The sequence below is a fragment of the Buteo buteo genome, chromosome 1 (assembly GCF_964188355.1).
Source record: "Buteo buteo chromosome 1, bButBut1.hap1.1, whole genome shotgun sequence".
NCBI lineage: Eukaryota > Metazoa > Chordata > Aves > Accipitriformes > Accipitridae > Buteo > Buteo buteo.
The window spans coordinates 42902129-42928325 of NC_134171.1; the positions used below are offsets into that span (position 1 = coordinate 42902129).

The following is a 26197-nucleotide window of genomic DNA, read 5'->3' on the forward strand; positions in this document are numbered from 1 at the left end:
GAAGTTTCTTGTGTTTTATCAATAGTTTGTTCATACATCCACTACAAGAGGTTATGGTGGGGTGACCCTGGTTGGATACCAGGTGCCCACCAAAGCTGTTCTATCACTCTGCCCTCCTCAGCTGGATAGGGGAGAGAAAATACAACAAAGGGCTCACAGGTCGAGATAAGGACAGGAGAGATCACTCACCAATTACCATCACAGGCAAAACAGGCTCAACTTGGGGAAAATTAACTCAATTTACTACCAATCAACCAGAGTTGGGTAATAAGAAATAAAACCAAATCTCAGAACACCTTCCCTCCACCCCTCCCTTCTTCCCAGGCACAACTTCACTCCCGGATTCTCTACCTAGCCCCCCCCCCCCCCCCAGCAGCACAGGGGGACAGGGAATGAATTTTACAGTCAGTTTGTCACACGTTATTTCTGCCGCTTCATCCTCTTCGGGGGCAGGACTCCTCACACTCTTCCCCTGCTCCAGCGTGGGGTCCCTCCCACAGGAGACAGTCCTCCACGGAACTTCTCCAGCATGGGTCCTTCCCATGGGCTGCAGTTCTTCACAAACTGCTCCAGCATGGGTCCCTTCCGTGGTGTGGAGTCCTTCAGGAGCACACTGCTCCAGTGAGGGTCCCAAGTCCTGCCAGAAAACCTGCTCTGTGGGCTCCTCTCTCCACAGATCCACAGGTCCTGCCAGGAGCCTGCTCCAGCGTGGGCTTCCCACGGGGTCACAGCCTCCTTCAGGCACCCACCTGCTCTGGCGTGGGGTCCTCCATGGGCTGCAGGTGGAGATCTGCTCCACCGTGGACCTCCCTGGGCTGCAGGGGGACAGCCTGCCTCACCAGGGTCTTCCCCGCGGGCTGCAGGGGAATCTCTGCTCCGGCGCCTGGAGCATCTCCTCCCCCTCCTTCTTCACTGACCTTGGTGTCCACAGGGTTGTTTCTCTCACGTGTTCTCTCTCTTCTCTCTGGCTGCATTTGCCCAGGGTTTTTTTTTTTTTCTCCCCTTCTTAAATCTGTTATCCCAGAGGCACTACCACCATCGCTGATGGACTTGACCTTGGACAGCGGTGGGTCCAACTTGAAGCCAGGTGGCATTGGCTCTGTCGGACATGGGGGAAGGTTCTAGCAGCTTCTCATAGAAGCCACCCATGTAGCCGCCCAGCTGTCAAAACCTTACCACACAAACCCAATACAGAGGTTTTTATTTTAACTGTATTGAGGTAACAACTCTGTTCGACTGTTTTATACAAGTAATTTTAAAATATGCTCTGGCATAGCGTGGCAAGTCAAGGATTTTTCCTATCCCTGCCTTTGAGATTTATCTCTACGTTAGCTTTAGTCCTAAAGGCAATTTGGTATAACTAAAATAGCATCTTGATACTGGAAGGGAAAGGAAGATGTACCTTAAATAACAGCAGCTTTATTTTAGTTAAAAGAATAAAGGAAGGCAAAACTCCTTACACATGCTGACAGGGGCTACTTGTGGATTGGAAGGTGAGCTATATACCACTGTGATGAAGTACATTTAAAGCAAATGTGTTTCACAGAAATCCAATATTTCATTGGAACTTTATTCCATGCAGTGTTCTTGTATCAATAACTATACCATACAATACATAGAAAGTATTACTCTATCTATTCTATGATTTTTTTTCCCCTATCATCTGCAAAGAGCAATGTAAAAACAAGCTAACCTTATGCTTAGCCTTAAAACTAGAGGTAAAACAGCAACTGAAACTTTTTGTGTTTGTGTTAAATGAGTTTGTAAAGTTTAAACCAAATATTTAATATTTTGTGATTAATGCATTTGGCTTCAAAACTAATTTTAAGTAGAGATTCTAATTTTACATTACGCTGTTTAAGGTTACTATGTACACTAAAAATATAACCATGCAAATCAAGAACTGTAATTAAGTTTTGAGGAGTTGCCATTATTTTCAACATAGAAGACCAGTTATTATACTTGTGCGGTGATTTTGATTGTCAGTGGAGTCCTCCCTTCACAGTCTATACAGTAATAAGTGAGAGAAGGGACAATGAAGTAATTCAGGCATGTTTCTTTTTAAAATGTTCAATTGAATGGGGTACTAATGCTTTTTATGATTTTTAAGTTGGTCTTTTTTTGCTTTGTTTGTTTACTATAGGCCCAAGCAAATGCTCGAGCTGCAGTTCTGAAAGAACAGTTAGAGCGAAAGAGAAAGGAAGCATATGAAAGAGAGAAAAGAGCCTGGGAAGAACATGTAAGAAAATAAATCTGTTACACACAGTCAAAGTATGTAGTGCCATATCTTTGTATAACTAAAATTCCATACTGTGATTTTTCAAGCTTAATTAGTTTGTTTTGTGAAACTGAGGAGGGCGTCTGTCAGTCAGAATTCCCTCATTAGAAGCCTCATCTTAGGTATACTTGAATGAAGAATTTAGTTCAAGAATTTAAGAACATCAAACCCAAGAATCATTAGGATCACCTCAATATTTTATTAAAGATCTGTAACTTACCAAAGTGTACTTAATCTTCTTTTGCTTCTGTGTGCTGTGGAGTGACAAGTCCAAGTAGTAATAGTTTGCTACAAAAAGCAGGATGTTGTGAAGCCGGTAAACTGAAAATAGTTCACATGTGCAGTTGGTAGTTGTCTTTTGTATGAAAACGTGTGGTGTTATTGTCCTTTTCTAAGGTTTACATGAGCCTATTTGATAATACTGTGTTTAATGTGCAAAGTCTCAAAGTTAATTTGTTGATTTACATTTTTTTAATTCAATCTATACAGCTGATAGCAAAAGGGGTAAAGGATCTTAATGTGGGAGCTACAGAACAGAGTCCTGTGCATGGACTAGAAGAGCTTGGAGCAGCTCTTCCTAAGCCACAAGTTCCAGTGAAACCTGGTACACCAGTCATCTCCATGACTTCTGCTTTGAAGGAAGTGGGTGTGGTAGGTACTTTTGCTAAGAGGGTAAAATTAATGGGAACACCACCCCACCCCCACCCCCCAACCAAAACCAAACTGATTTGAAAAAGAATTTTTAGAAAAATATGTAGATTAGGTAGAAAAAAATCATTAAGGATACTTGTTGCTTCTAATTAGGGAAAGGAAAATAAAAAAGAAATAAAAATGTAAGAAGAAACCAAAACTTGGAAGCTGTTGAAATACATCTGTACACTGAAACTCAAATTCAGTCAGTTTGGAACAAAATGGCTTATGATGAACTCTAGGCTGCAATTTCAGTTTTGATCAAGGTGGAGCTTGTAACCTGGTGGAAGTGAGAATATAAATTTTGAATGATAGGACTATTTTATATTAATTCTTGTTTTCAGTGAGTTAGAAAGTATGTGCTGAATATAACAGAGTATAAAGTTCAAGAGACTTCAATCTGGTAGTTTTGTCTCTTCTTGTCTAAAACAGTATTAGAGGCTTCCTAATTTCTATTTTCTGTGATCTTGGGTCCTGATATTGTAAATGCTTGCACACTTACCTCAACTGCCACCATTTGATTTAAGTAACAATTGTGAAACTGAGCATACAAGTGTATCGTTGTACAATTTGAGTTTTTAACACAACCTGTGTTAATCTGAATGCTAACTTCTGTGGTTTTACCTAAGCTATTTCTAGATTTCAGTGTAGTGTGGGATTACATACTGTATACAGCCCTGAAGGCTATGACTATGGGAATACAGTGAAACTTAGGGCTAAATACTGTATATAAAATGTAATACACTGAAAGATGTCATTTGATAGCTAGGAAAATAAACAAATCATGTTTTGACAAATACTTAAATCATTAGCACATTTTTTCCATGTGGATAGTTTGTCTTACAGTAACGCAGGATGGTGACTATAACTGACTAAAAATTAGCACACAGAGCAATTGGAATCAGAGAAGACAAGCCTTGTACACAAAAGTTATAAGTTCTACATTTTTGCCTTCAATTTTTAGTTTGATTATTTTACATATCAATAAAGCTGTCTCTTCTTTATTCTACTCTTCTTTATGGTTCTCCTTGACTCTGTCCTTGCCACTTTTTTTGTTCTTTTATAGAATTACTCATTTCTAGCATTGGATTTGGTAGCGTTTTGCTGTAGAGGTCATACCTAGCTTTATCTCTACATGTTTCATGCTCTGAATTTTCACTTATCTGCTTAAACTGAGTCTGATTCATTTGCTCACCACTTTCAGATAGTGAACAGTTCAAAGACAGAAGCTGCCCTTGAAATTCTGTCTTTGGGAAGCCCCATAAAACCAGAAGTATCATATGTTCTGTTTCAGTCTATCTGCAGTTGTCAATGAAAAGGTTTTAAAAGTGACTTTTTGCTATTACATCTGTTAATATTCTCAAGGTTTTTTTTCTTCTACATTGTATTTCATGCTTCTCCGACTTAAAGGATGAAAATGTAACTGCTATCCAGGAAGCTGAGGAGGAAGTAAAAAAGCCAGATTTTGCAATGCAAGTATGTCAAATTGTATTCAGTTTCATTTAGTTTTCTTTTAAGAAAGGTACTATTTTAAGTGATATATGTTGGCTCTTATTTCAGAATAAACGAGAAATACTGAGAAGATTAAATCAAAATCTTAAAGCTCAAGAAGATGAGAAAGGGAAAAAGGAGTGTAAAAATATCTCTGAATCAGCTGGGTCTGAAGATGGTAAGGAACAACACGAAGGTGACCATCCACTTTTAGGAGATCGCAAAAAATGGGAATCTGGGGCATCTGAGTTGGTAGTTCCTCTAGCTCAGTTATCAATGGAAGATTCTCTCTCTGGAACAGACCGTAAGTACTTTTTTTGTCACCATGATATTAGTAAATCATTTTACCATGTGTAGTGTCTTGGTTTTTTTTAAAGCAAGTATTTATTATTATTGTCTTGTTATCAGTTGCATGTCATCTGCTTCTAAAAAAACAGGTGGTTATGTACTCCCCTGGATAAGGATTAAGGCACAGGCTGAGTAATTAAATGGCCTGCAGAAGATTCAACAAATAATTTCCTAATTTCAGCAAATAGTTACCTAATTAAATGCATGGTTATTTTCTTCGAGCTTTCTTTGTGTCTTTTAAAAAGGCACTAATTTGACAGAAGGAATAAAAAGCACTTAAGATTCATGAAAGTTTCTTATTTAACATCAAAACCCTTTTATGTTTTAAGTAGAATAAGAAAAACTGAACAACAAAAACTCAGATCTGTTACTTTTATTGTGCCCTTCTTAGCTTTTCTTCTTCTTTTAAATTAAGCCTGTCTTTGCAAATTTTCTATCTGCCTTCTCTGGTCTTTTGGGCAGAAGACCTTTTTCCTGCTTTCAGTGTCTTATTAAGGGTCTGTTTCACACTGTAGAAGTAAATAATCGTTGAGAATGTGACAGACTTACTTCATAGCTTAGTAGTTTTACATGGCTAGGATGTTAGAAGATCAAGAAACTTCTTTTGCTCTATTCTTCCTTGTTGCTTTTATCCTGTTTTCCTTGGAGGGAGAAATAACAGAAACATATGTCAAAAGATAGCAGGACAAGAGACTTTATAGTTTCCCATTTCAGGTAAAGCTAAGACCATCTCATGCCAGTTTTAAACATTTCTCATACTGTTTTCTTTTGGAGTGCCTGAATTGCTGAAAAGATCTGCTGCTGGTATTAAGTTGCAGATGCTAACTGGCATTGAGTAACTCCTGTCATCAAATGGAACTGGCAGAAGAAAAACGCTAGGCTTTTGAGCACCGTATTTAGGTTGTCTGACTTGGGGTGAGGTGACATGAGTTCTGACTTGGTAGTTTTTTGTTTTGTGGAGGTTGTTTGTTTGGTTATTATAGATAAAGTGAACAAAAGTTTCTAATTTCTGAAAGTTTCTATATTTATGTTTGTGTCCCAACAGGTCAAACTCTGGGGGAAGTAATTAGGTTAGATATTGGTGAACCCCACAGGAAAGTCTGGGGCAAAAGCCCTACTGATTCAGTCCTGAAGATCCTAGGAGAAGCAGAGTTGCAGCTGCAAACCGACTTACTTGAGGAACTAGATGTAATAAATGGTAAGCACAGCTGGTGTAGGAAGTGCCAGATTGCCAGTTTGTCTATTTGGAACAATTTTGAAGCTATAGAAGCATATTTTATCATCACTCTTATTTTCTGCTTCTGGGTGTTGCCTCAGTTCTAAATGTCAGCACAAGCTGGTACTGGAAGACATCAAAATTTTTCAAACTCAGTGAAGTGGTAAGAAAGTAAGAAGGATGTGCTGAAAGGGAAGGATCTTCATTTTGTTGAAAAGTTCTGGACTTAGCTTATTGATAGAAACAAGTCTGGTTTTTAAAAGGATGTCATCAACTGAATAATGTATTAGATAGGTCCTATAATCTTCTTGTCAGCAGTGCATTTTTTTTCTGGTCAACTCCTGCTTTTTGTCCTTTCCAAGGACAAAAGGACTTATGTTTATTCCAAGTATAAACTTGTACTAATAATAATGTAGCAAGTCAAATTCAAATTTTAATATTTCTAGCTTTCCTCTTCATAATAGTTATAATAAAAGCATGCAAACTTTTCTATTCTGTTTTCCTTTAAAGAAACAAAAATTCTAGACTTACCTTGTAGTCACATTGTAGTTTATTATCAAACTGTGTTAAAGCACTGTTTAAATAATAGAATAATTTTGTGTTAGGTACTACAGAACTTCTTGAAGGAGATCATCGGTCCTCATCAGAGGAGAAGGAAGAGAAAGCTTTTCCTACTGTTGGAGCTCAGTCTTCAGTACCAGTTGGTGTCACAGAGTCTGACATGACTGTACCAGAAGAATCTCAAAGAGCTGGACCTACCCAGGTGCAGAGCAAGCCTACTATGCTGAATGGTAAGTCATTTCATTAGTAATTCCAATTACAATCTGTTTTCTAATTCAATGAGGGAAGTAACGATCCTGTATACTTTTATATCTACCCATAAGTAATGTGCAGTTTTTTATTAACACCTTTTAGGTAGGACCAAGTGCTTTCTATGCCTGTGTTGTAATTTGATTCACTAATGTATTTTGTAAAACTCCAGAAACCTTTTTTGTTTGCTTATGGAAAACTCCAGAATACAAATGGAATTCTAAAGTGCTTCAAACTTTTTGCTGCTGTTGTTGGGTTTATTTTATTTGTTTTCTCCATAAATTGTGCTGGAATCTTTTCCCCTATACGATGCCAGCACCCTGCTGACGTGGGGGAATATTACGGAGGTTTTTAGAACACACAGTTAGTTGGAACTTTAAGATACTTTTCTTGTATCAGAAAAAAACTTTTAGTGCTGGTGTTACAAAACTTCAGTTGGTTCTGCAAAATATGGAAAATTACTAAAGCTGAAGGATTTAAGTGTAATCTTAAGATGTGTAGACTGTCCTGTCTTTTTGTTTGTTTGGGATTCATTTTTAATGTGGTATATGACTTTATTAATTTTAGAACCTGATGATTTGGAAGCAGAGATGTTGGAAGAAACAGAAGATAAAAAGCACCAGAGTAAGGAATTTCCCATCACTGTTAATGAAGTGTGGGTAAAAGAGAAGGAGGATAAGTAAGTACTCTCTTCTTCTGATCCCTCTCTCTCCAGTTCAAAAAACTAGCTTTAACTGAGTAGGATTTAGATACATCAGTTAAAATGTTAAGCTTAGCTAAAGCTTCATTCCTTGTCTGCCATGTTAGTTTTACTGCACTTGGTGACTTTTTCAGTAGACTAATGACTATCTTTGCATGGTGTTTCCCCTGGATGTGGTATTTTATAATAGGGCACAACATGACAGAAGAAATGAGGCAGCTTCTGAGAAACTAGCACTTGACAAGGTGCCACCACAAAAGGAAGCTCCAGAAGGTCAGTCAAAGTCTCTTGTTTGTTGTAGCTGGCGGTATGGAGTACTTGAACCATCCCTTCTTACTTCTTCACTAACCCCAAAAGAGCAGTTTTTCTATTTTCATTTTCTTTTTTAGTTCATACTTCTAAAAGGCAAATTTCTGATGGATTAGGAAGACAAATTGTGGGTGTTACTTTTGCCACTTCAGAAGAAAACATTTAACAACAAAGCTATGCTATGTAGAGGTGAACAGGGCAGTGGCCCACACTGATACTTAAAAGTGAATATCAAGTTTCTGAATGTTACAACCTTTTAAAACGACTATTTAAAACATTATAAAATCTGATTATTTACTTAATAAAAGTGTTGCTTTGTTTATAGACCTCTCAAATTAATATTGAGCTGCAGCTTCGATAATAAAATGTTTTAAGCAGCTGCTAATGATAATCTTTTATTTTTATTGCATAGAAGACTTTCTTGCTCTTGGAGGTCTTTGAAGTAACTTCAGAAGGTCTGCATCTTTTACAGTGGAATAGAAAATACATTGTCAATACTGTCAAGTATCATTGGTGATACTATTGCATCTATTTATGGGTGGCTTATGCAAACTGGGGTGTTTTTTTTTTCCAGTGTTTGGGTAATTATGTTGAGGTAGCTTTGAAGAAAGCTAGTATAAGGGAAGAAGCAACAGATGAAAATGGATGACACCATAATGTCAGGCATGGACTAGATAATGAGGAACTAGAAGGCATGAGAAGAGAACAGGCAATAGCTGAGGGCTGTATGTTCTCAAAAAGTTATAATGGGAGAATTTCTCATTATAATGTATTTACTAAAATAATCCAAAGAGATTTTAATACTTTTACAGTGCTATCTATTTTCCCCTTTAAATTTACAACAGAAATTAGTTAGTTTTATTCACTTTAGTTACCTTTTGCTTAAGAGCTTGGGGTTTTTAATCTATTTAGATTTGTAACAGACTTTCTTTTACCACATCAGAAACTTGTTCCAGTGACTCTCTGCAACCTGAACCCTTATTCCAGAGGGTAATACAGCCCACAGCTGTACCATCAGCCTCACCAGTTCTGTCAGCTCAGTCTTCACAGGAAGAGCCTTTTGTACCTCGTTCACGTTCCATATCACCAGCAAAAAATAAAGGCAAAAGTTCATTGTTGATTGGACTTTCTACAGGGCTTTTTGATGCAAACGACCCAAAGGCAAGTTTAAAAAACTAAAAAGGAATACTTGTTTTTCTATAGTAATATTATTCTGTTTTCTTACTGAGGCTGAATGAGGCCAGAACAGATGGCATGACTGTTTCAGCAGGTGTTTGTATTTGTCTAGCCGTGTCTGCCCTGCAGTATGACTGCACTGTGTTCACTGTATCAGCAGGACTTGCGCAGCAGTGAGAGTCTCTGGTTTCACCATTCAGCATTCTATGTCTGGGTGTTTGTGGAGGAATGCCACCACTTCTCTGAGACATAACTGAGGGAGTTCATAAGGAAATTCCTAAGTTCCCCTATCTGCTTTCTCCCTTTTTCTGCAGTTTTTCAGACTTACCGCTACCTTGCCATCATAAACATAAACACTGAATAGATCAGCAAAAGGTATCTTACCGTTTCTGGCAACCAAGTGACTGGGTTTTTTTCCTGTAGGATTTAACCAGCTAGCACAGGTTCTGGCTGTGAAGCAGGAAGACTGAAGAAGAGTGAATGGAACTGCTTGCTTGAAGGCATTTCCTGACGAGCTGCATAGGGTTGAGTGGCAGCTTACAGTCTGTGAAATGAGCATAGGATGGTGAAACTTTGTTTTGATATGAATTTAAAATATTTTAATAATAGTTATGAAACTAGTAGATGAAACAGACTTCTTAAATTACATGCTACACTTGCCTGGGTTCTAAAGTGGAAAGTGCGTAAAAGAGTAGCTGCTTTTTGGAGAAGCAATGGTGGCAAGGGTTCTCTGGAAACTTGCACACCTGCACTGCATTCAGTCAATGTGTAGTAAAGGATTTCCTAGGTAGTGGAATCCCAGATAAGGAAGAATGTTTCTTCTTTTGACTCCCAGCCTTTTTTTTGTGAGTGCATGAAAGAAGTTGCAGTATTGATGAATAATTGAATATTGAATAATGTCTATTGGTTGATGTATTGTGAGGAAGCATAGTGTCAGGGATAGTGCTGTTTGCATCTGTGGGAAAATAAGGCTTCTTGACAAGCTTGCATCTGTGTTCACAGATCCATATATTCACATAAATGGATTTATGACTCTAATTTTGATTCTTCAAGAGTTAGTCTATCACTAACTTCCCTAGTTTAAGAAGCTGTTTATCTGGCAGTTGGACAATGATTACAGAAAAGCTAACTTGTGAGTAGGGGCAAGATGAACATTCTTTGTACCCTTATCAGATTTAGAAAGTAATGGATATGCTTTATAATGAAGTTCTTCAGTGTATCAATATGAACCGCTTCAGTATGTCACTTGTTACTGCATATTTGGCATGCATTTTGGCCATAAGTGTTTGTCACAGAATTGTTAATGCAGTATCGGATGAGCTCTACATAATAGCAGAGAGCTTGCAGAAAAGCGACAGAAGTGTTGTTGCTCTCTTTCATTAAGTCTGCTGCAGCAGTAACAACAAATTCCCTCTCCTCATTTGGTTGCAATAAGAGGACATTCAGTACTAATTTGCAGCATCTGCAAATGTAACTTTCTGGAATTTCCCATATACTTCTGCAGCTCTTACCTAGAAACTAAGGAAACCTTCAGCGGGGAGCAGGGCAGACAGAGTTAGTGTCCTATCTGTATGCAGGTCTGTATGCTAACAGAAGTAGGCTAATAGGAAAAGAAGCATTTTTCAAAATATGGGGTACTTGGTCTTCTAATTGTTCCTTCACTTTGGTAGTAGTGGTCAAAAAGGGTGCGTTTATTCCTTTGATGGCAATAATATTCTGGCCATGTGCTGACAGAGATTTGATACTTGAGCATGCATATAAATACACTGTGCTGGTATAAATTGCAGCTGAGGAACTTTTTTTTTTTTTTTTTTTCATTAAAATTCAGAGGTTTTCATTAGGAGCAAACACTGAACATGCATGTATTCAGAGTTATGCTGAAGGAAGGTGAGGCTTATTGGTAAAACTTCTTAGTGCAGATTAGGTCTTGTTTCTTTTTTTTATTAATACTATGGTGAATATTTAGTAATTTTGGGGGGTTCTTAGACTTCTTAAAAGAGAGATCTGGTAGATGGCTGAGCAAACAGTTACTTTGTTTCCATGTTGCTTTATTTCCATTGCAACAAATTACTGTTGTAATTTGAACTTCTTTCTAATACTTCTTGTAATGAACTTCTTTCTAATACTATGGAACTGCCTTGAAATATACCATAAACAGAAGTTACTGTTTTCAGTGACCAACCTAGAGAAATAATAAAATGTAATTTTAAAAAATATTCCTTTATCAGCCACTTAAAATGGTTCTAAGGTGTGATTGACGTACATACATTGTAAGCAATTACATATATATAGGTATATTTTATTTCTCTACTGCAACATTCCTTTTCTTTAGGTAGCCATCAAGGTAATGAACAAATCTGCACAAAACCAGGATCTATATGTCAGTTGATGTTCTTAAAGCTTTTCAATCACAGTAAGCTGTAAAGGCAGAAGGAATGCTTTCCTTTTAGCTGAGAGGCAAAATTCCAGATGTCAAATTTTCAGCAATTAGAGTATCTGTGCTGGACACACTTGTTTTGAAATTCACCTTCAAATGAAAAAGGACAAAAAAATGTCATTTTAAAGTATTTTGTAACCTCAGACTGTCCTTAGTATTGTTACCAAACAGGCTTTCTATTACCTTTGCAGATGTTGAGAACATGTTCGCTCCCAGATCTTTACAAACTGTACAGAACTTTAGTTGATGTCCCCAGTGTAGCAGATGTGCAGCATCAACATAATCTTGAAATAGATGATACGGAAGATGAGCAAGCCAAAGAAGGACCCTCTGATTCTGAAGATATGTGAGTGTATCAAGTTTATCAAGTATTTCAATAGGCATCTTAGATCAAGAATATTTTTGGTTAGACACTAACAATTATACACAGTATACCAGCATGGGGTTTTTACCCCAGTTTTAAAACTCCTGTATTGAATCACCATTTACTTTGAGTCTTGTTCCAGAGAATTGAGAAGCTAATGGGATGTACTGCTTACAATAGCTATCTGAATTTCCTTTCCAAATTCCATCCAAGATGCTATTCTGTCTGGCTTCTGCACCTTGCATTCCGCTGAAGCAGATCAAGGTTGATGGCTATCGCTCTTCTAGAAATAAAGATTTCTTGAATATTTCCTTTCTTCACATGTTCTGGGAATCTTGCTCATCTATCTTCTCTGCTGTTGTATTGGGATGTCCTTTAAGTCCCCCAAATTCTTTCAGGGGCTTCAAAATCTGACCCTGGCTCTTGATTATTGCCTGCAGCTTGGGTAGTCTGAGGGATAAAGTGTTCTGATGAGATCTAGATCTCTATTGCTCCAGACACATTTTTATCTGGATTGGGAATGTTATAGTTGCCAGGGGTCTATAATAGTGCATGAATACAAAGATTTTGAAATTATCTTACTAATAAAGTTGAATTGAGCACCTAGCATCATCTTTTTATGAAATGGTCTGCTATCTGTTCAGATAATTTTTATTCCCTGTGCCTTGCATGATATCATGGTATCAGTGCTGTAAGCATGTTGGACTGAGGACACAAATGTTTGCCTCTTTTTTTTGTTGTTTGGGGTTTTTTGGGGGTTTTTTCCCCTCTTTTTCCTCCATCTACATTGGCTTTCCAGTTTCTTGGCTTAAAAGGAATGAGCTCTTCTTACAGAGTTTGTCTTGTAAAGTATTAATTATATAAACTTTATATCACTTTCTTTTAGTATGTTTGGGGAGGCAGATACAGATTTGCAGGAGCTCCGGGCCTCGATGGAACAATTGCTTAGTGAGCAGCCTAGTGAGGAATTCAGTGAAGAGGAGGAGTCTACTTTAAAGGCCAATGTCATCGAATGCATAACAAATGGTACAGAGCTGGATGAAGGAGATGAAAATAACCCCAGCAGTGAAAGTGCACTTAATGAAGAATGGCAGTCAGGTATAATTTCTATTATATTTGGTTTATAAGTTATTTATTGTTGTTAACAATTCAAACACAGAATAACGCTTTTGCATTGTATACCTACAATGAAGTAAAGTTCTAATTAATAGTTTTTATACAGAAGTTTTAAAAAATCAGATAATATTTAGACTTTCTGAATGTTATGGTCAACTTCTAAGCAACATTCAATGTTACAAATGTTGGCTATTTGTTAGGCAGTGATTATAAATCACTTTTTCTCTATTTGTCTAAAACTTGTCTTCAAGGAAGATCAAAGACTGTGCACATCATATGTTTTGAATAAATCATGACTGCAATATAAGAGTGAAAAAGAAATAGCAACTGACATGACTGGAGTATCTGGGATCCAGCTTACATTACAATTAAGTAATTTAACAGGCAGTCAAAAGGAACGTGAAATTATTAAACTTGTCCTTAGCCCAAAATAGCTATTAATGCAGTCAAACTAAAAATGAGACAGAAAAATTTATTACTGCTTTTAAGCATTTTAAATTAGCTATTATACACCATGGTGTCCTGAAGTCTCAGTTCTGTTTTTTAAATACTGGTTGAAATATAAGTATTTTACTACTCCTGTAGAATAAAGTACACTTAGAAATATAGATATAGAAAGATGTAGAAAATCAATAACTAATCTAAAATGTAGCTTTTGTGTAACTTTGGTTTGTTGAAGACCATTTCAAACTAATTTAAAACCTGTGAATATACCTGTTAGATATTATTGATATAATACATTCCAGTAAGTATTTTAAGGTAAAATAAACTTGGGTAATACCATCTTCTTCATTTTTTGACAGTGCTGATGTTACACACCGATAACATACAATACTATCTGTTTCTGTGATTCTGTTGTTGCAAGTGTTACGGTATTTGGTGTCAGTGTCCCACCTTCTAGATTCATGATGTTTCATAAGAATGGGAGGTTTCATTGTTGGGGGCCAGAGGAAGACTTTCAAAACTCAGAGGAATAGACAGAACTTGAAACCAAATCTGTTCAGAAGTTAAATATAAGATTAGAAGTCATCTAATGAGTCTTTAACCCATATACAACTTTTCATTTCAATGCTAATTTCTTGTTGATGTGAGTGTTGATACTTGAATCAGGGATATGATTTGGTCAGGATTATAACTTACACTAGTCATATATAGGAATGGAAACTAGTGGAGTTATAATACTAACTCAGAAAGTCTGTGACCTACCAGGAAATATTATGTATTTTTTTAAAGATTTGGTAAAATAAGATCTGAAATCTAAAAAGTTGTATATTCTTCCCTGGATAGATAAGTCCTTTCATAATTCAAATACTTATTTAAGGAAGTATTTTTCTTGGGCAAAAGCAGTTTGCATTTTATAATAGGATTTTACATAGGGATTCTATCTTTTTAAGTAGATCCTTTTTTTGTTAAACTCACCTAACGTTTGACTGTTACAAACCTGTTTGTAAGGTTTCTGTAGCCTATAAGCAAAATCATCTTGATTTCCCTCGCATATCTTATTGCACCAGATGGCATACTGAATTTGCTACACAAAAGAGATGCACTCATAAAAGAATGAGGAACCTTGTAGCTAAATTCATACTGGGTTTTTAGACTTGCTCCATGGAACAAAATGCATCTCAGTGCAGAAATTAAATAATTTATTCTTAATATACATGTCCGTATCTTCTGCTAGAAGCCAGCTGCTTCATTAGGGAGCTCTTCTCCCTGGCGTGGGACAGCCACTGAACCCTGCATCAGTTCCACCTCCGACTTATGTGGAATGGTTATATGGAACTTGATCTACTAACGTTGCTTTGCTAAATAAAAGTCTGCTTTAAGACCATACCTTGTTTTTCTTCAGTATGAATACCCTTATGGCTAACTATCAGAGTGGAGTTTTAGAGGAGACAGCTAGATGCTTCCCATTTGGGATTCAGAATTTCTCTGCTGTCAAGAAAGGGACTGTTCCTATTTCCTTGCAGGTTGTTCAGAACATCTGCCAAACCCACCTAGTGCTCCTGCGCTTACTTGCTTTCATTACATTTAGAGGTCTGTGCGGATATCAAGTTTAGGGACATGGAAACAACATTAAGAATGTAGGAAAATCGAGGGGTTTTTACTGTTGTTTTCTTTCTTTACAGATAATAGTGATGGAGAGATTGCCAGTGAATGTGAAGAATGTGATAGTATTTTCAGCCATTTGGAGGAGTTGAGATACAACCTTGAGCGGGAAATAGGCTTTGATAAATTCATTGAAGTTTATGAGAAAATAAAGGTTTGTGGAATAACCTCAAGTGGAAAATATTTTAAGAAGCAAGTACCTAGGGCTGTTTACTGTGCCAGTAACTAATTGCATTGTGTGACTAGAATCAATGCTTATTTCTTTAGTCTTCTACTCTGTTTCAACACACTAAAATATTAACAGAGGAAATGCCATGCCAGTGGATTAAACAGGAAAACCTTTTTGATTTAACCGTGAACTGCATTTAATAAATATGAACTATTTAATTCTATACCCATTTTAATTTTGGCAACATGGATTGTCCTTTCTCCCAGGCTATACATGAAGATGAAGATGAAAATATTGATATTTGTTCAACCATAGTTCAGACTATTCTTGGAAATGAACACAAACACCTGTATGCCAAAATACTTCACCTAGTAATGGCAGACGGAGCCTATCAAGAAGGTAATCTTACTGTATCCTGGCAACTATGGCTTGTCTTATGTTCTTTCTTGGTCATATACAATAGGTTCTAATATACTTTTAAAACATATCTGTGCTTTGTTATATTGATTAGCTAAATTGATAAAATTAATTTTTTTCACAAAGGGTATTTTTATTCCTGCAACAAAACGTGGCAAACTTTGAAGCATGCTGCCCACTCTGATTAACAGTATGTATGTATATATAGTCAATTGTAACAATAGTTGTCTTATGAAAGGTGCAGTATAATTATTTAATTTCTGTAAAACAGTTATACAGATTGGGAAGATGGAAGTCTAGAATAAAGCTTTCAGAATTAAAAACAATCTAATCAACAATCTTAAGAGTTAATGGATTTTTAGCTAAAATAATATTTTCTTTCCAAAACTCTGCTTTTAACGGGTTGCAGTATTACTACTTTTCTGAAAAGAAAATTTCATGTGGCTCTTTATTCTATAATCATCATTTTTCAGAAGAACTTGATGTGGAGGTACCATCCATCTTAGTTTTCAGCTGGCTCAGTAATACACGAAGAGAATTTATCTTGCTTGGGAGCCCTGCCTAGCTTAGCACAGATTACTAGGCAGACTGATAGTTCCTAGATCTTTCAGAGTCACTCTATGAAATAGCACACAGGCCACAATTAATGAGAAATGGTTTTGTTTGGGTTTTTTTCTCTCATGTAAAAAATTTAACTGCAGTTATGTAATTTTAGATTTCTACTGATGAAAGTTTTTACTGGAGAGAGAGAAAAAAAGTAATCTTAAAATTACAATTATTTTTATGGAAATCAGAAGCATTATATATTGGTTTTAGAAATGTGTGCAATGATCACTATTTAATGTATTTCAATTTTGAAAAAATATTCTAATGGATGTTAACCAACGTCTACTTTCTGCATCTTTTAAATTAAATTAAATTTGTTTAAATTAAACAAATGTGTTGCAACAGCAGTGAATAAAGAATAAAGGGTCAGATAAGATTATGGCTTTCTATGGTTTTTACATGTAAATGCTTGGGTTGGGGGGGGAAGTCTGAAAAAAAACCCAACTTTTTAAAAGATAATATTTAAAAAAACTTCTAATACAAATCATATTTTCCTAGTTTTTCTTTGCTACCGATACAGTAGAACCCCTCAGCAAGAATAAGCAGTACCATGTTGTTTTCATGCTGTGTTATAGAACTATGACAGAAGTGTCTGAAAAATATTTTTTCAACCACAATTTATTGATTTAATGATAGAATTAGAAAGATATATTCTAGTAGTTTATTTTTCAAGTGTCCAAAGGACTGGGAATATAGAATGAGAAGAAAATGGTAACTATAGTGTTACTAGTTTCTTTTCCTTGCCACTTTGCCTTAAGGATATTTTAAAACTAGTACTGAAAGGCTTAAATGACAATTTGCTGAAATGTTGGCATACAAATTGTAAGCTGTTGTCTGAGTGAATCCTATTAAAATAAGCTGACTTTCATCTTGCAAAATGCTGATTAACAAATGGCTATTTTTAATAGCTTCAGTTCTAATTCTGTATTTTACAAATCTGTGGTAGCATACATAAATGTAAAGAAAAAGTTCTTTATATGTAGTACTTTAGTACTAAAGTACATAAAGAACTACATTTAAAGCAGTTCTTTAAATTTCAGATATTTAAAAGAAAAATCCTGTGCTAATAAAGGTGAATAGAGGACAAGTGACAGTCAGAAGCATGTTCATGAGCTTCTGTCTCAAAAGTTTTATACTCTTGAAATAAGAAAAGTTAGAAAAAAAATAATCTATATTGCTCTTTACCAAGAGGATTGTTCTAACTGAAGCAGGCCACTTGAGATGAAACTATCTTAAATTCACTAATCCAAGAAAGATGACATGTTGTTCAGTATTTGTACACATAGTGCTTTCAAGGCAGTTCTGGTAACAGTTAACTCATTGGTGACCGATTTAATGAATTCTTGTAGCATTGCTTACTAAATTGTGGTTTCTAGTTCGTTTTGTAAGCCCAGCTTGATTGTGTGTGTTTGTCACTCCTTTTCACCCCGTCTCTCTCCCTCTCCTGCTTTTTACAGATAATGATGAATAAACCTGACTCACTACATATCGGTGTTTGAAGTCTACACAGCTGAATAACAAATTGTAGTGGAGAATGTAACATGGGGCAGGAGAAGCAAGACTTCAAAAAAAGAATGTTCATTCTACGAAAAAGCAGAAAAACACGCCTTTTAAAACTGGGATACCAATACACTTCTCTTGTGTGTACTTCCATATCAAATGTTCATTAAATGTGTTCATTAAATATTAGATGCTCAAAATTTAAAAAGCAAAACAAAACCCAATAAAACAAAACAAAAAATCCCCAAACCTGTAACTTCTCAAAGTCCAAAAGAAATATAGAAAGGAATACCTGTAGATATTCTGATACAAAACTGAGACCTATAATGTAAAACAGAATTTCTGCCATATCAACAGTTGGCTGGTACGGTTAAGTAATTGGAAGCATTACTGTGTTGTGGAAGTACCCACATCTAGCTAGTTACTTACATACTTAAAATAGCCTCTCTCTACAGCTATATAAAGAAATTACTTCATTTTTTTATTGACCCTCATGGTTGTATTTTAAGAGCATCTTAATCTAGTGGTCCAGTTTGAGTATTTCACTTTTTTCTTAATAAAAAAATTACTGTATTTTGAAGCTAAAAGGTTCTGTCACTTTTTAACCAGTGTCACCTGAAATATCTTAATGGTGTTTCTAAATCAAGGCAAACTAGTACTTCAGCCATCATTGAAAAGTATGGGGTTTTTTGAGATGGTAAAATTCAGTTGGAGCTGGAATACTTTTTTCCCAATATTTTTCTTCCTCTTCCCCTTTCCCATCCCCACCCCCTTCCCAAAATCCCAAGTATTTAGCTCTTTTGAATTTTGTAATCTGATCAATGATAATATAGTCTGCTGTTGACGTGAAAGGAGTGGGTTTTTTCCAGTTTGTTTTTAAATTCTTACTGTTGCACTCATGGCTCTAGCAGAAATGGGGGAAAATGAAATATTGCAGGCACAAGTGCTATGTAATACTTCTCATCTTTTGGCTCGTGTTTTGTATCTTGATTTCCACCACCCCAAAAGAAAAAACAGGTTTCTTCTGACCCACATTTCCTTGTTCCTCCTGTAAAAGCAGAACTATACAGGGCAGACATCAGGTATGCTGTTGTTTTCCAGTCATCATCTCTGGACCAGCTTTATTGGCTTACCCATACAATAAGTCTCTTGTTACAAATCTGATGAACTGTCAAACTTCCAACTGCCCTATTAGAGGAAAAAAAATAGATTTTTTTTTTTCCCAGCTACAGCCAGTCACAGTCTAAAACTGTCAAAAGTTACTTTTCCACAAAGTAAAATCAAGTATATATATATATATTATTTAGAACTGTCAAAATATGTACATGATTTTTGTATAATTGTTTTATGATGTTGTTATTAAAGTTTTGCCCACTGAAAAGTGTTAATTTTTTTAAACACATCCAATTCTTAAAGGTAGACCACATTTAATCTATTTCAGCTGTATCCTGGGAACCTGTGATGAGAATAAAATGAATGATCATAAATGCCTTTAAGATACTAATTTTTTATATCCTTACTTACTTGATAAACACCTTGCTTCATCTGATGAGAAAGTATGGTCATTGTTGGAAACAGTGCTGATTCTGTCCTATGCTGCTTCTCTTATCCTTTTTTTGTTTGTTTGTTTGTTTGTTTTAAAATTCCCACAGTAAATTTGGGGGCTTTTCAGTAGGCTTCTCTTCCATTCCACTTTTCACTGCTGAATAATCTATTCAGAGAGATGATCCTCATGAGTTACATCATGGATGACATTCAGCAAATACACTCCAAAGACTTTAATAAAGAATGAGTCTGCATTATTTTCCCTTTTCAGCTTTGTTTTTCAAGTCATACCTTGCCCACCTTCTGTGGGAAGGGAGGACCCAAAACCTTTAGATTTAGAAGAATATAGATTAACCATATGGAAAGAAGAAAATATACCAACTGGTAGATTCTGCACTCTATGGTTTTGAATTTTCTCAAGGTGATACAGTCTTACTGAAGTTATGGGTTGGGGGGTGTTTAGTTCTTTTTAAATTGAAATCATACCATTATTGACATTTATTTCTTATGCAGTGTGCTGGCTTGCCTCTGGTAAGAAAAATGGGCATAATCTGCAGCCTTCGAGCTTTACAGACGTAGAGCTTTTTATCAATTAATGATTTGAATAATATGCGTAGATTGTGCACAGCTTTTCACGAATAATCTTCAAACCTGCCAACCAATACTGGATATCCTTGAAATCCCTCAAGAGCTAATTTAAAAATGACACAGTAAATAAGTTTGCTAAAGAAATACTTTTATCTGAACTTGTAAATCCCTATTTAATGTACACTGTAACGACATCAAGGACAGTGTGACTTCAGGATGATTTATTAGTCGGTATGTAATAACTTACTGAAATTAGTTGAGTATTTGGCCTGTCTTTATATTACATTTATTATAAAGAATCTTCTGTTGCATTCTAGCAGCAAAGTGAGGTATATAATGGTATTTTTGGCACAAAACATACTCTCTAATCTATTTCACATTATGTCCCTGTCCTCAGTCTTTCTTCTTGACCCCTGCAGCCAACCGCAGTTCAGATGAGGAATCTTTAAAAAAAAAACAAAGAAACAAAAAAAAAAACACCAAAAGAAAATGCAAACAAACAAAAAACCACACATCCACCCCTCCCAAAACACAACTCCAGAAAGCCAGACCTGTAACGCCTCTATGGTGCTGCCCTGCAGACATGATTGTAGTCCCCGACACCAGACTCTCCTGGCTAACTGCGCTCCCTGTAGCTGTGTGTCCGCCTGGGGTTTTCCGACCTCCAGCAGAACGGAGGAGAGCCCCAGCCGTGAGGCGGCAGAACTAGAGGGAATGTGTCCTTGGGGCCTGCGGCTGGAAGATGGAGTCTCGACCGCTAACTGGCTTCGCTTTGAGCCGAACAGGTACAGTCATCCTACCCTGAGCATCGGTGCCTTAAATCTTTTTCGAAGAACAGAGCCTGAAGACGCTTTTGCTCTTCAGTTTGCTGAACTTTGTGTATTTGGGGTTACTGCTAGAAGGTATGCCAGAAAAATGTATTGCCTGGCTGGGCAACGTGAACCAAAGCAGATCACGAACGTTTCTGCCGTCTTGTAAGCGAATGGCGTACCATATTGCTGACGAGGTTCTCTATGCTCTTGAGACATCTACATCATTTATCAATAATTCTTATTTCAGCTTTTAGTGCTTCTGTCTCCCTCGCGCTCCGATTGGTGCACAAATGCTGCATGTTTAGTCAAACGTGCGTTCTCTACTAACCCTTTTCTTCTGAAGCTTTACGAGCGTGCCTAAATCTGTTGAAAACTTACGAAAATATTTTCGTGAGATAGTTTTTCTCACGTCTGTTTGCACGGGAAACTACGCCCTTTCACAACTCTGACTGTCCCCCACTGGGAGTCGACCTGCGCCTTCCCAAGATGGCGGTTACAATAGACGGCCGGCGCCCCCGGGCGTTTGTCACGGGGCGGCGGTGCCGCCCTGCGGCCGCCAGGTGGCGCCATAACGGCGGGGGGGCGGGGCCCGCCCCGGGCAGGGGCGGGGCTACCTGGTGCTCTAGGTGGGGTCCCGAAGCCGATCGACGGTGAGTCTGAACCAGCGCGGAAATTCTTCAGTTCCCATGATTTACAAGTATTTCCTTGTACAAGGCCATGTTCTGAAACCCTAAACGCGAACACAAATCTTCGTACATTTACGAAACGTTACTTACAAATAATTTACAAAGCAAAGATACAGAGAAATACATAGAACTTATTCAGCTGGGTAACAAGCTTTTAGATAGAGCAGAGTTTCTCAGCTTGTATCGGTCGTGCAATCCTTGCGCTCCTTTTCCTGGGGGATAGGGGGGATGGCAGGGTTTCCCCACATGCCTAGGTGCGAATTTAAATAAAACAAAATATGACACTTGTAGCACAGTTACGGTGTTGTGCATGGTTGGACTCTGTATCAACCTTCCCCTCGGCCAGAGGGTGGGGTAGAAGTGTGCCCCTGACTAAATTACTGATTTGACTTTTATCTCTCCACTAAAAGCGCCTCATCAAGGCTCAAATTTAGTTAGGCTCTGCTTCATTTTATTAACTGTGATAAACCAAACACAAATACCGAAATTTGATTTTTCAATCCTTTTAAACGTTTTTCTTCCTAAATAATTGTGTGCTTTCTCAAACCTTACTTTAACACTTGTTCATTCATGAGCCATGTAGACTAAAATTTAGCATAAAATAGAAACCAATGGTTACCATTCCTAGAACATTTCTTTTTGCCATTTTTATTCATAGTTTAGATGAAGCAATTTGCAGAGTTTAAGTACTAGTTTTAAAATCCATAAAGAACTTCTTCCTTTAAATTAAATATGTGTGTTAATGCAAGACAGACTTCAAATGCATTTCCAAGTTGGTATGTTTTCCAGCTGAGCTGATGAGTTCATCAATTCAAATAGTAGCACTTTGAACAGTTGGCTTGTGCAAGAGTCTTAAAACATTTCTTCAGCAACTAAAACCTTAATTGAACTGCTTCCATAAAGATATATTAATTTGTAGCTACTTGTGAGCCACATATATAGGAGTTCAGCTGCTTCTACTAAATTGCTTGCCTTGAGCACCTCTGATCTGGTGTGCCCTTCCAGATTTTATTTCCAAGACATTTTTAAACCAGGATAGGATTTAGCTAATTCCATTAACTCTCTTTTTAACAACACAGTTTAAAAAATCACAGAGCCAGAGACTTGGAGAGTTTTTTCACATTAGCTGCACAATAAAAGCCAAAACCAGGCGGGTTGCACAGCAGGGAAAACTCCAGCGAGGTAGCATTTGCTTAGTTTCAGGATGGCTGTGACAGTTCTTTCACAAGTCATCCCTGAGGTTGATTATATCAAGTGTGAGGCTGGGGCGTTGCATGAGTCACTTCTGCTTGGCTGATGGATGTTCCTGTAGGGACTATAGTCAGCCAGGACAAAATACAGTTCCGTTTTAAATAGCGCTGTGGCTCAAGCTGATGCAGACATGCTCTGCGGATAATGGAACCATAATCAGGTCCTCAACATACCCTAATTTTTGCTGTATCCTGCAGACAGTCCTGACAGTAATCTCTTCTCAAGGGGAAGGGATGAAGTACGTATTTTTGCTGTATCCTCAATGTAGCATAAAACTTCCCCACATTCAAATTTTAGGCAAAAACTCTGCAGTTCCAGCTCTCTTAATAAAATTTTAAATCTCAAGCAATACTTCAGGGATGCTATTTTTTCCTTCCACCACCTTCCCCGTCAGGAGTTCACATTGCTGTTTGCTTTATTGCTGCTAGAACTATTTTAAATGCTATCAGAGTAGTTTTGCAAAAAAAGAGGTACGCAGCCTTTTTCTGAAGAAGTGATTGATTTGGTGGGGATATAGAAAAGACAGAAAACCTGAGATGCCGTTAATGATGAGCTAGAGGTCTGTCTACTGTGGAGCTATACCAATGTGACCACTGGTTACAGGGTCCGTCAGGCTCCTTTTTATAAACTGCTGTAGCTGTTGTACTTCCTCTAAATTCTGTTTCTTCCTCTGTATTGAGCTATAACAACTCTTGATAAACACGTCTAAAAGACAGTAGTAAAATGCATCTAATTTGCCGTTATTGTAGCACACTTGGTTGATCCTTTGCCACTGACGTTAGTTTTGATAACTTACATGGCAGTTTGAAGTGTTTTAGTCTTGTTCTTCAAACTTTGTAAGAGGAAATCAAAAGGTGAAGATTATGGCAGTTGAGCTTCTCAGTGGAGTAAATTTGGACTTAACACTGAACATACTTTCATGACTTTTTATTTCTAAGAAATATTAGTATATTTTACTTTTTCATGCTTAATAGTTTTAAAGCCTTACTTAGTAGATCTGTATTTTACTGTTAGTAAACATATATGGAGAATTATTTCCACAGCAGTAAAACATCTCTAATGTGATTTTTAGCTACAAATAATATAGCAATTTTTTTCAGCTGTTGAAAAGCCTGATTGCACTTAATGGTATATCCGGTTCCACCATGGACTTCAGCACATTAGTTAATGATCACAGCGTCCTGAAAAACTTAACTCACTGTATTCACTTAATTCACTGCAGTGCCTCCTTTCCTCAGATGACCATTGTTGCTTTCTCTACATTGGGCAATCTTGTTTGTCCAGGAAGAGACTCCAGGAAATTCTGACTCTAACAGACAGTGGGGTTAAGCTCTGCCAGCTGGGAAAGGGAGCACAGTTTCAACCCTGCGACCTTTGTTAACCATGCAGTGATACTACAGTAACTAGTCTGCTCAGATCAGTAATGGATGGATTTTCCACCATAAATACCAGTTTGTAGCCATACATACAATAGCGGAGCATGGATGAGCACAGTCATAAGGCCTCCCTCCTCCCACTAGAAAAAAGCTTGAGTCAAATCCCACTGTGATCTGTTAAGATGCTCCTGTTCTCAGCTGTCTATTCTTTCCCTCTGCTGATGATTATCAGGACCAGCAGAATGAAACATGCGCCCACCCTCACGCTTTGGCACAAAGCATACCGTTGCTTGATTAAACTGCTGGGACGATGGGTTTGAGCCAAGTCACCAGACTCTGAGCTGCAGTTGGTGAGGATAGGAACACATCTTCCATTCTGCTTATTCTGCCACAGTGAAAGCAATCTCTATCAGAAGGATGGGGTATAACAGATGGAGCTATAACTTATACCACTTTGCAACAGTTCCTAAAGCTCATGGGTCAAGGATGGTGCAAGACTGCTTGTGCAGTATTAGTAAGAGAAATTTATGTATGAACATACAACGTGAAACAGGCCTGCTGAGGAGCAAAAGCTGCATAGTATATAATGTTTATCTTGTGTTAATCAAGTCATAATGTACTTAACACTGTATTTGTTTTCACTTGCTGGCAAAACTCCCCACGGGTGTATTTATTTCTGCCTTACAGCAGTTAAAAATGTGAGAAATGTATAAAAATTGTTAAAAAAAAATCTAGTAATTGTGAAATTGCCTGGTTTATCATATGATAAACCATGGGGGCTTGCTAGAGGGATCACACTAATCCATAGTGTGAAACAGGTCAGATCCCTTCCTACAGTCACTAGCTTTAACAAAGCTGTCTTTGATACCTCAGCTCAGGTATTTTCAGCTTAAATGCAGAAGCCTTGCATACAAAGCCTGTAAGATGTGGGGTGTCTTTCCTGCCCTTCCATTCCTCATTTCTGTTTTAGTGGTGTCTGAAAAATGTGCTGCTCATGTACAGTTACACTGATGTTCATGGAAATTGCAGGTACCTCATTTCTGGAAATCAAACCCTGGTGCTTTTTCAGCCTCAGGGAACTGTATTTCCTTGCCACAGGATAACAGAGAGGTCAGAAGGCTTTGTGATCCTTGGACAGAAGACTGTGTAGAATAATGGAATGAACTGGGGGAAAAAAAATGTGCTGAAAGCATCTGGGAGTTTTTTGTGCATACTAGACAATATATTCTATACTCACTTTCTGTGACTAAGTTTACTGTTACCGAGGCCTAGGATTAGCCAAATAAAACAGCAGGGAAGCCTTCTCTGTGTTTCTTGCCTCCATTTCTCACTAACATTTTTACATTCACTCCCTCCCTCCCTCTTCTAATGGAAGCTGGGGGAAAAGTGCCGAGTACAGCACTAATGACATGAAGAAAAACACTGAAGGAAGCAGCAGGGAGGCCAAGGTTTCAACCACTCTCCCTCCCTTGCCCAGGAAAATTTCAGTGACCTCTTGACACCTCCCATGGGAAACTTCAAATTGACAAGAGTATTTGCCAACTAAATAAAAAAAATGGCATTAGAATGGTACAGTTTCTGACTTAATCCTCCTAAAGTCAATGAAAGTGAGTTAAGGTTCCCACAGCAGCTATAATGCAGTAACCCCATTCTAGATGGCAGTATATATGGATATGTATCAGGATTGATTAAAAAACACTTCCACACACTCACTAGTATTCCCTTGGGAAACTGAAAATAAATATGCCAAAAATTAAGTTACAGCTTGTTCCTGGATTATCCTGGTATTTTGGTTAAAAGTACGACATTTCATATTACGGAACACTACCTATAGTCAAAACGTTGTTCATTTGTCCTATGAAAACAAAAGGGGAAGACATTTCAAGTTCTTTATACCCCAATTGTTTACTCTGCCATGTTTTTGCTGGGGTAAGTTACTCAAGAATGATTGTTGGGACTCCTGGAAAATACTCTGGCTTTATTATCTGCCAGCTGCCAATTTTTCTTCTGAAATCTGATGATCAGGAATGGAGGGATATTAGGGTACACTGCATCTCAAGCGTCTCCATACCATTTCTCACCACACCTAGAGAATGCATCGGCTACCCAGCAACACTTCCTGGTGATTACTAACTCTGATCCTGCTCATTAACAGTACTGCAGGAGCCCGGTCACTAAACTGGAGATCTGTGGTTTAGTTCTGGGA

The 26197-nt window shown here is 37.4% G+C and overlaps 1 protein-coding gene across 13 annotated transcripts in view; it reads left to right on the forward strand.

The window, feature by feature from the left end:
- NEK1 (NIMA related kinase 1) overlaps positions 1-18313 on the forward strand; it is a 52432-nt gene extending 34119 nt beyond the window's left edge. For all 13 annotated transcript variants that reach the window (XM_075028556.1, XM_075028565.1, XM_075028576.1 and 10 more), the window contains 14 exons: positions 2144-2239; positions 2768-2929; positions 4379-4444; positions 4529-4763; positions 5853-6005; positions 6629-6814; positions 7401-7512; positions 7724-7806; positions 8786-9003; positions 11647-11801; positions 12706-12917; positions 15062-15195; positions 15477-15609; positions 17691-18313. In XM_075028556.1, the coding sequence (XP_074884657.1) occupies positions 2144-2239; positions 2768-2929; positions 4379-4444; positions 4529-4763; positions 5853-6005; positions 6629-6814; positions 7401-7512; positions 7724-7806; positions 8786-9003; positions 11647-11801; positions 12706-12917; positions 15062-15195; positions 15477-15609; positions 17691-17704 (1959 nt within the window). In that variant the 3' untranslated portion in view covers positions 17705-18313. The remainder of the gene's footprint in view (positions 1-2143; positions 2240-2767; positions 2930-4378; positions 4445-4528; positions 4764-5852; positions 6006-6628; positions 6815-7400; positions 7513-7723; positions 7807-8785; positions 9004-11646; positions 11802-12705; positions 12918-15061; positions 15196-15476; positions 15610-17690) is intronic.
- The last annotated feature ends 7884 nt before the right edge of the window (positions 18314-26197 follow it).